The 10,539-nt window shown below is 45.1% G+C and overlaps 1 protein-coding gene across 1 annotated transcript; it reads right to left on the bottom strand.

The window, feature by feature from the left end:
• Positions 1-3,595: 3,595 nt before the first annotated feature.
• Positions 3,596-5,260, bottom strand: TEX13D (TEX13 family member D). The gene is given in 4 exon segments (XM_060086409.1): positions 3,596-4,268; positions 4,323-4,943; positions 4,945-5,120; positions 5,123-5,260. Coding segments are annotated over 4 exon segments (1,608 nt in total).
• Positions 5,261-10,539: the final 5,279 nt, after the last annotated feature.

Here is a 10,539-nt window from a genome sequence, read left to right on the forward strand (position 1 = left end):
TCAAGATGGGCTCTATCTTAATAGTACTGAACTCAGCTCAAAGATCTTTTCATAAGGCCAGTCTGCTGAATCAGATACAAGCCACTCCCACTGCCTAAATTACCATCCCCCCCTTTTTATTTTTTGCAGTCCTGAGATAATAAGTGGTCCTACTTACTGGCAGCCTAGATGATCACATATCCCAAAGCCTGAGAGATTCTAAAAGCGCAGCTCCTAACCACCGGACCGCCACTATGCCTCAAAGTCTCTCCATTATAGTCATTTCATTGGGCTTAGGCATTGATAATCCATGTTAACATACAAATATATTACTTAGTAAGGGTAAAAGGTTAAGGCAGTGTGATATAATGGAAAGAGCGCAGACATTAGAATCAGTAAAATTTTATTTTGAAGCCAGGCTTCACCAATTCCCAAATTTGGGTATTGAGTTATCACATCTAAAAAATGGGGGTAATAATATTCACTTTGAAGAACTATTAATACAGGTACCTATTATACCTTACAGTCACCAAAAGGGTAATGTGCTTAGAGTGCCTAGCACATAGTAAGCACTCAATGGTATTAATGATCTTATGACCACTGATAATCCCTTATACTCATTACCACAGCATCCAGAGCAGAACCCTGAGGGCAGGGAAAGGGAACAACCACTCACTGGGGCTCAGAGAAGTACAATAACTTGTTTAAGTTCACATAGCTAGTGAACAGCAGAGTAAGTATCTAAACTCAGGTCTAATTCCAAAGCCCAGGTTCTTGCCTAAGAAACCTCCTGCCTTTTCTTGTGTGTACCCATTCCAGAAGAAAGTAGTGATTTGACAGCCTCAGTTATTTAGGTTGCTTTGGAAAAAGTCAGCCCTGAAAGACTGTAATCATATTAAACTATATAAAAGCTATGCACAGGGTGAGTGCTTTCATGTAGACCTAAAGTCATGCCAATGAATAGCAGAGTCCATTTGAAACCATAAATTAAAGCAAATGTAGTGAGATCTAAAATGATCTGCTGGTACACCAAAATGGATTATGCTGGAAAATTCCCAAGTCTCATCTTCCCAGAATTCTACAGAGCTATCAGCATACACAAGTGTATCACAAAGCCATTCTCCAACCCAGAAAACCTAGCTTTGGGTTGATGTCCCTGATGGTCCCCCTCCTCCCCAGCGCCCTCCCGAGTTACCCAGGCGTCCTGGCAATCAGGACTCCGAGGGAAGAGAGAATGCTGGTGGGTCAGGTTCACGTCTGTTCTCTGCCCCTTTCCTGTCTCTACACCAAGCAGGTAGCCAGACTCTACCCCCCTTTGCCTCAGGGAACATTTGTCTTGCTAGCTGACTGTCTAAGCCTGGCTGTTCTCCAGAATCCTGAGCACCTTGATGGGATTATGCATGGGGGGAGGGGGCAGTGCCTTGCAGGGCAGAAATGCAGGGGGGGAATTTCTGCTCAGGGGACCTCTGGGAGACAGGGCCTCAGGGAGATGGCTTCTCGGTGCATGTAGGGAGCCTGGACACCAGGCATTAAGGCTCCCAGCCTAGGCAGAAGCCCCCTCCTCACCTCACCTCTCGTGCCCTACGGGCCCAGGAGTAGCAGAGATGCCCACCTTCAAGGAACCATGGGGACTTGGACAGTGAGGGGAGCAGGGACAATCACAATGGATTGAAGACCCTGTAGAATACCCTCTGCCCTCCCATTCTTGAGTAACTCACAGGAAGAGGAGGGGCCTTCAATAGTGAATGAGATTGGATTTTCTGTCACCTCAGTGGGATGCAGGGAACATGCAGATTCAAACTGCCGCTTCTGAGCAAACCTGCCACGAGGTACACACTACACAGAAGACACAGCAAGTAAGTGCACACTCTGTATTACTAGTTAGAATCAGAAAACCTCTGACAAAGGTTGAGCTTGGTGAATGGGGATCTCCCGGGGGAACTCGAGGACACCTTTTGCTCAGACTGGAGGCTGATCTGACTTCCCACCCCCTGGGCTCCACTTGCCTCTGAGAAGCTGGCAGAGAACACACCAAGTGGAAGAGAAGGGCCCAGGAGCATTCTCAAGAGTGCTTGTCCCAGTCCAGTTCTATTTTTAACCCAATTAGTCCTCCCAAGAGAAGCGCCATCCATAGCACGATGTCTGTCCTTGGAATCCATTTTGTTCTTCATCTACTGACCAGAAAGGGGCTTGGGATGGTGGCTGCCTGAAGCTGAGGGCTCAAACACTCCCCCAAGCACTGTCCTTCTTTAAGACAGTCGCCCAGTGGTCTTTCAGGCAACCACGAAACTAGCTGTCCCTCTCAAGGGAGGAAATCAGGAGAGTATCAGAAAAGTCTTGCCTGCAATTTTGTTAGGCCACTTTTCCACTCTTTGCCACTACTCATTTGTCTCACATGGGACCAGTGAGATGAGCAGTTCGGCAATCAAGTCCTTCCATTAAAGTCTCTTTGTTGCCCCCGGAACTGCAGAAATATCTCAATGTTATTTCATTTGGGCTTACCCAAAGGCCACATTACATGCAAGGCAAAGAAGTCACTCCTGATATAATTTGTATCCCAAATTAGGCTCTCTCCTGTTATCTAACCAAACTCACCAAATCAGGTTATAATGTGTGCACCAGATAATAACATATAAGTCCAGCTCCTAACACATATCAGACAATAACTGTTTAATGAATTAAATGAAATTCGTCACGTTTGCTATCATCTATACAATTTAACACTGCAACCCCCAAATCTTATGAATTAATTCCTTGTCCCAACAGAGAAATTAAATCCTAACAAAATTACTTTGCCCTCCTTTTCCCCCAAGTTCCAAAGCATCTCTTCTTCCCCGACGTCTCACTCTTTTTGGCTTCAGCCAGTGGGGGGGGTGGGGGGGATGGGGGTCTCACTGAGGTGTGAGTCAGTCAGAAACGAAGAGTTATTTCTTTAGGCTCTTGGAAGATCTTCTAATGGGATAGGTTCAGATTCTTCAGCAACAAGCAAATTCCGTGCGGCTCAGAGACACAAAAATAGGCCCTCACTTATAAAACTTAGAAAACGAGAACAAGAAGCAAACATGAACACCGCAGTAGTTTACAAAGGAACGATAGCATTTTCAAGGAAAAACAGTGCTCCTAAAATTCCTTATAGCTTATAACCAAAAACACATGGCTGTTTCCAGCCAAAGACATGGCATTTTCTGGAAAACAAGGTTAATAAGAAAACAGGAAAGAGTGAAAAAGGAAAAAACAGTCTTGACTTCAGCTTCTGCAGGGTATCAACCAATCAGCTTCAGCCATCCAGAATTCAGCACTTGCAAACATAAATGCATTAGGAGAAATTCCTTAAAGAGTGAGTGTGATACTCAAAAGCAATCCGTCTTTGCTCAAGTAAATGAAAAAAAACAAGAAAGCATATAAATCCATATGTATCTATGTGTGTATGTGTACTCAATGATAAAAAGTTGTTATTTGGGGTAATGGGACAATGAATTATTTTATTTAATTTTCTATATCATAATTTTAGTTACAAATTTTCTGTGAAGTAAATGAGTTACTTTTTAATCAGGAGGGAGTCTTAGGAAACTGGTTTTTCTTTGGAGTATTTCCATTCTTACTTACCTTCCCGAAATCAGCGGGTTTGTCCTGGGTCGGGGCCTCCACTCTCAACTGCCATGCAGACTTTCTTGCATTCATAGCAGGCCTTGCACCATGGAAAATTCATTGCTTTACACCACGGGCACTCCCAATTCACTGAACTGCAGCCTGAGGCAGACTTCTCCTGGTGGTGTGATTCTGAGGCTTTTTTCCCTTTTGGCCGCTTGGTCTTCTGCCCCTGAGGCTGTTGTTTCTTTGGGTTTTCTCTCCCACTAGGGCTCCAGCTGTCCCCCTGGGCGGTTGCCTGAGGCCTCTCTGGACCTCCTTCCTGGCCGAGTCTCCTGTTGAACAGCGGAGGGGGCATCCCCTGGGGCCCTTGTGAACCTCCTTCCTGTCTCTGGCTTCTGCTGACCCCCAGAGGGCCAGTCCCCTGGGGCCTCTCTGGATCCTCTTGCCTGTGACTTCTGCTGTTCCCCAGGGGGATGGTCCTCTGGGATCTTTTGGGAACTTCTTCCTGGCTGTAGCTCCCATTGGCTCCCAGGGGGATCATCCCCTGGGGGCTCTCTGGGCCTTCTTCTTGGTTGAGGCTCCAGCTAACCCTCAAGTGGACCGTCCCCTGGGGTCTCTCTTGGACTTCTTCCTGGCTGTGGCTCCAACTATCCCCAAGAGGGACCATTCCCTCGGACCTCTCTGGACCTTCTTCGTGACTGAGGCCACAGCTGTCCCTAAGGGGGACCATCCCCTAGGGCCTCTATAGACTTCCTTCCTGGTTAAGACTTCTGATATCCCCTAAGGGGACTGTACCCTGCAGGATCTCAGGACCTTCCCCCTGGCTGTAGCTCCTCTGGTTCCACAGTGGGGCCATCTCCCCGAAAGCCCACGGGCCAGGTGGATAGATCTCCGGAGGCACCTGAAATGGGACGACTCCAGCTTCTGTTTCCATGACTACTGCTGGTGGTACAGGTGGCAAGAATGGGAATCCCATCGGGAATGGTGCATGGAATGGAAATGGGTATGGTATCGGCATTGGCAGAGGGGGTTGCATGGCCTGGGCCCAGAGACTCGGGGGTCCCGGCACATAAAGGACATCTGTCGAGGCTGGCATCTGGCTCTTGAAATACAGCCTGTCATGCTCCCCCATGGCTACCACATCTCTCTGCTGCTCTGCGCTCATGGGCCACTCTGCAGCCCCAAGTTGCTCGGCTCGAGGCCCAGGCACCAACTCTTGGGCCAGTGGGGTGACCTGTGCCGACCTGTCGACCAGGAGCAGCCGCCCACAAAGCACATCGCGCTGTTTCAGCGCCTGCTGCAAGGCGGCCCGCGTGAGGTGCAGCTGCGTGACCACCTCCTCGCGCTCCTCGCGCAGGCGCCACGGCTCAGAGGGCCCAGGAAGCCGCCTCGCGTTCCTCTAGCTTCTGCTGGAGCCGCCGAACCCAGCGCGCCTGCTGCTCCCGCTGCCTCGAGCCCACACGCACGCTCTAGGCCAGCGCGCTCCAGGCACAGGCCCTCCTGATGGTGCACGGCACCTGCAAGTCAGCGACAACGCGCAGCCGATCCTCTCTACCTCATTCCAGGGCCGCGAGCAGAAGGCCACATAGAAATCGGGGCCGCCCCCATTCATGAGGACTACACTGTTGATGAATCTGATCACCTTGTTGTGGCGGAACCCGCTGGCACGGTCCCCAAAGTCCACGGCCATGGCCGCTGCGGCCTAGTCAAGCAACCGCCTCACGGGAGATGCCGCCTGCCGCCGCCGCCGCCGGTAAAGCCCCTCACCTCCCGGCTCAGTCCGCCTTCAGTTCTAGCCCAGTCCTGGCCTCTTCCTCGGCCTCTTTCCTCTGTCACGGTCCGGCTTTCCTCACAGAAAGTAAAGCAGAGGCCCTCACTGCTCCAACCCCAAAAGGGCAGACGCAGAGACCACACGTCATGGGCGAGCTCCGAGTCGCCCCCGCAAGGCCTGCTGGGACTAACCTCGCTGCCAGAGCCCCACTTCCGGGTGAGCAGGCCAGAAGCTGCACTGCGTGCCGCAGTGAACCCAGACGTGGCAGAGGGGAGGGGGGAGTTGGAGCAGGCAGTGGGGCGCAGGCGCCCAGTGGCAGCTGGCGTAACGGATCCCTTGGAGATGCTAATAGTTGCCAATCCCACACCTAGGGCCTGCAACCACACACACACACACACACACACACACACACACACACACACACACACTCCTGTTCTAAAAGGAAGGGTGAGTCAATGGAGGTCAGAGAACTTCTGGGGGAGGGAGGGAATTGAGGTGGAGGAGACTGGGGCTGCAAGACCCCTAGTTTAGGGAGGTAAATAGGTAAACATATAAGAGGAGGGAACACTTTCTAACTCATTAATGAGACTAGTATTATGTTGTTACCAAAACCAGACAAAGACATCACAAGAATAGAAAACTATAGACCAATATCCTTTATAAATATAGATGTAAAACTTCTCAACCAAATACTAGCAAATGGAATCCAGCAGCACATTAAAAGAATTATAAAACATGATTAAGTGGGATTTATCTCAGGAAAACAAAGATGGCTCAATAAATATTGGTGTAAAACACCATATTACTAGAATGAAGGAAAAAACCCACATGATCATCTAATAGATACCAAAAAAACTTTTGAAAAAATGCAACACACTTTCATGAGAAAAAAAAAAAAAGAACTCAAAAAACAAAGTAGAAAGGAATGTCCTCAACCTGATAAAGGGCATTTATGAAAAACCCATAGCTAACATTATACTCCATGGTGAAAGATTCAAAGCTTCCCCGCTAATATCAGGAACAGATAAGAATGCCAGTTGTACCCCTGCTATTCAACATTGTCCTAGAACGTCTAGCCAGAGGAATTAGGCGAGAAAAAGAAAAGCTATCCAGATCGGAAAGGAATAAGTAAAACTGTTTCTCTTTATAAAGGACATGATCCTATATAGAGAAATTCCCAAACAATCTACAAGAAAGTTACTAAAACTAATAAACAAATTCAGCACAGTGGCAGGGTACAGGATCAACATGCCAAAATCTGTGGTATCTCTGTATGCTAGCAATGAGTGATTCCATTTCCAGAAAATTAAGAAAATAATTTCACTTTCAATACTATCAAAAGAATAAAATACTTAGGAATAAATTTAACCAAAGAGGTACAAGGCTTATACACTGAAAACCACAAAACACTGCTGAATGTGAAGGAAACCTAAGTAAATGGAAAGACATCTCATGTTCATGAATTGGAAGATGTCAAAGTGATCTACAGATTCAATGCAGTGACCCAACAGACTTTTTTCTTTTCTTGCAAAAATGTAAAAGCTGATCCTAAAATTAATATGGAATTTCAAGGAGCCCTAATAGCTAAAACAATCTTTAAAAAGAAGAATAGGGACTTCCCTGGCAGCCCAGTGTTTAAGAATCTGTGCTTCCACTACAGGGGGCCCGGGTTGTATCCCGGGTCAGGGAACTAAGATCTCGCATGCTGCGCAGTGCGGCCAAAAAAAAGAATAAAGTTGTAGGATTCATGCTTTCATGCTTCCTGATTTCAAAACTTATAAGATTAGAGTATCAAAACAGAGTGATACTGGCATAAAGATAGACATGCAGATCATTGGGATAGAGTTGAGAGTCCAGAAATAAATCTATCACCTCTGGTCAATTGATTTTTGACAAGGGCACCAAGACCAGCCAATGGGAAAGGAATAGTCTCTTCAACAAATGGTTTGGAGATAACTGGATATCCACAGGTAAAAGAATGAAGGTAGACTATTACCTCAGCTCATATACAAAAATTAACTCAATTTTTTGGTTTTGTCTGTTGTTGCTACTTGTTATTGTCATTTTAGTTACTTTTCTAAATTATTTTTGTAAAATTTCCATTTATCAATGTGGCCACTGAAGTCTGTGTTCCATTAGTTTAGTGGTCAACTAGTGTATTGACAGAGTATCTATAAACACCTAAAGCCCAATAATATTTTTTAAAAGAGTTTTTAAAACTCTCCCCACTCTCTGAAGATTGTCTGTGTTGGGACACGCCTTCAATGCTTAGCCAGGCCATTTACAATACTGCCCTCACCTTTACTTCCTGCTTGTGCAGAGCCTGAAGGTTAGCCACAGGTGAAAGTTTAGGATCTTTTCTGAGGATTAGGCCTTTTCTGAACATGTGTCCAGTCTTGGGCATATGCATGGCCTTCTCAATTCCCTGACTTAAGCAGGAGCTTTTAAAAACTCTCACTCCCCTGTAGATTTCCTTTCCCAAATTCTTTCTTACCAGGCTTTTTGATCTGTCTCTTGCTTGTCCTGACTGCTATCCCTTGCCCCAAGCTGCTCTGGCCAATACTTTTGCCTTCAAGTGCTTTTGGCAAATGCCACTTGTGGGAAGCCATCCCAGACCTGGGAATGCTCTGAACTGGGTGAAACAAAGGCAAGCCCTTGTGTACCAGTCCTTCCAGGAGCCACTAGACAGATTGAAATAAACAACCACAATTCTTTGAGAATAAGGTCTGTAATGGCTCCCTCAGGTACTCGGCAACCTGCACCAGGGGTACAGGCTGCTGTCTTCATGGCTGCCTCCCATCTGGTATGTGGGGAAGGGTTGGTAGACAATTTAAAACACCAGAGAACTCTCTTGCTGCAATGCAGCAGCTTCTTTCTTCGTTAAGCTTTCCCCTGGTTGTTATACGTTTTCAACTAGACTCCAGAGTTCTGTAAAAGTTGATTTTGACAGGTTTTGCCAGCTCATTAGTTGCTTTAATGGAGGGATGGAGCCCTGGGGTTCCCTACTCTGTCATTTTTGGTATAAAGAAAGCTATCATAGCCCCAAACCATTAATAATCCAAGTAAGATTAATTTCATCTCCTTGTCATCTCTCATTCATCCTTCCAGCTCAGCTATCACCTCCTCCAGGAAGACCACTCTACAAGCCATACTGTAATTAGTTTTTTATTCTTCTTTTTCACCAACTAGACCTAGTCGCTCCAGAGCAGAGACTGTATCCTTTCATTTCTGGATCGCTAGCACCTAACATAGTTCTACTTACATGACAGCGCTTATAAATGCCAAAGGGAAGGAGCAACAGAATAATGGAAGATGGGGGTAAAGAAAGAGGGAGAAACAGAAACAGACGATTCCATGACTTCTATAATCCTGTTTAAAATTCAAACTGAAACCTATAAGGGGATGTCCTTGTCATGGTTTCAATTTTTTTAAAAAGTAATTTTGGGAATTCCCTGGTGGTCCAGTGGTTAGGACTCGGTGACGTGACCACCCCCCACCCCAAAAAAAGTAATTTTGTTAAAGACATACACATCCCTAAAGAAAAAAATTCACCATAGCCAAACTGATGCATGTATCTTGTGGGGAAGTGCTTTCATACAATGTTAAACTTTATAACAACGTCAAACTATTTTTAAATTAATGCAACACTTCATAAATGCCAAGGTATTTTAAAATTATTAAATTTAAGATACATTTGATCTTTAAGACCTTTATGGAATCAATTTCCACTGTACTGAAACAGGAAAGTGATAGATAATGGCCTGTAAAGTGAGACTTTAAAAGTAACCTGACTGAGTTATCACTCTTGATGAAACAATGATAACATCACAAATACCACCACACTTTACTTTGCAGGTGTGCAAGTTTGCAAAGTGCGAATATATGTTTACAAGAGAATAGAACAATTCAATTGCATAAATTAATCAATCTGAGAAACCACATTAAAAACATAGCTAATTTTTACATGATTTTCAGTAAGTTCATATACTTTCAATTTTAGTGTAACCTCTGTCACAAAGCCTTCATAACAACTTTAAATGATAATCATTGATGATAAAGGAAGGAAAATAACATTTTAAAGTTCATCATATTAGTATGTATCTACGCTTGTGCAGATTTAATCTCCCAGGAATCAGAGGTGGTAAATAGAATAGAGAAAAAGCATATACAGTAAATATAAGCTATATATGCTGAGTACTGAGGAACAGTTTTATACTGCTTTAGGAAAATTTACACCTTTTATGACAAAGGCTTTCTTTTCTTGTACTTTGCACCCACAGTGACCTCTGCGATATAGCTGCCCAGAAGATGCCAAAAGAAAAGAGAAGAGGCACCTAGGCAGTTAATCTCAGAAATACTAGAGCCACGTTCCCTGAATTCTTTTCCCCATGTGAGCATAATACATGGGCAGGAAACCATAGTAGATAATCAACCCAAGTGTGAGCATAGCTGAACCCAATATCACATTGTAAGTAAATATAGCTTACAATTAATTTCATCTGACCCATATTGACAACTTGCATAGTTATTATTGTCTATATGGTAAAATTAGCCACGAAGAGTAAGCAGATTCTGTAAATTCATTTTACACAGACAAACTGGATTTTTGTATTTCCTTTCTCCATGTTAGTTCTCAAGTATCTGTAGGTAACATCACTATTGAACATTTTCCCTGAAATTGCTTACAATTTTATGTCTTCCTACCCCCATTCCCACCACAAACACACTCATATACACAACCTCTTACATCTGCTCACATTCCAAGGTGCCCTGGAGAACTCAAGGAGGCAGGAACTCTGGGGCATTAAGCTCCAGCTGACTAACTGACTGGCAAGTCATGCTTGGATCACCACACTTGGAGGACAGGGCAAGGACAGATGAGCCATCAGCCAAGTGCCGCGGTGTGAAACAAAGAGGAACGGACTCTCAGTCCCCAAGGATCTGAGAGTCTTAAGATTGGTACAGAAGGTAGGGGGCTGAAGCAGAAGGGGAGGAACCAAGTAAGTGGCAGATCTGTGAGCAGCTAGTTATCTCAGGACAAGCATAGGCTAACTGGTACAGAAAAACTGGGGATGCAGCCTTTGGGAAAAATCACTGGACTAGAATTGGAGGAAATTAACAGGCCCTTTTTGCCCTAGCAGTTCTTAGAAATAGCTTACCAACAGCACCATCTCCAAAATACATTTATATTATTAATA

The sequence above is a fragment of the Mesoplodon densirostris genome, chromosome X (genome assembly GCF_025265405.1).
Source record: "Mesoplodon densirostris isolate mMesDen1 chromosome X, mMesDen1 primary haplotype, whole genome shotgun sequence".
NCBI lineage: Eukaryota > Metazoa > Chordata > Mammalia > Artiodactyla > Ziphiidae > Mesoplodon > Mesoplodon densirostris.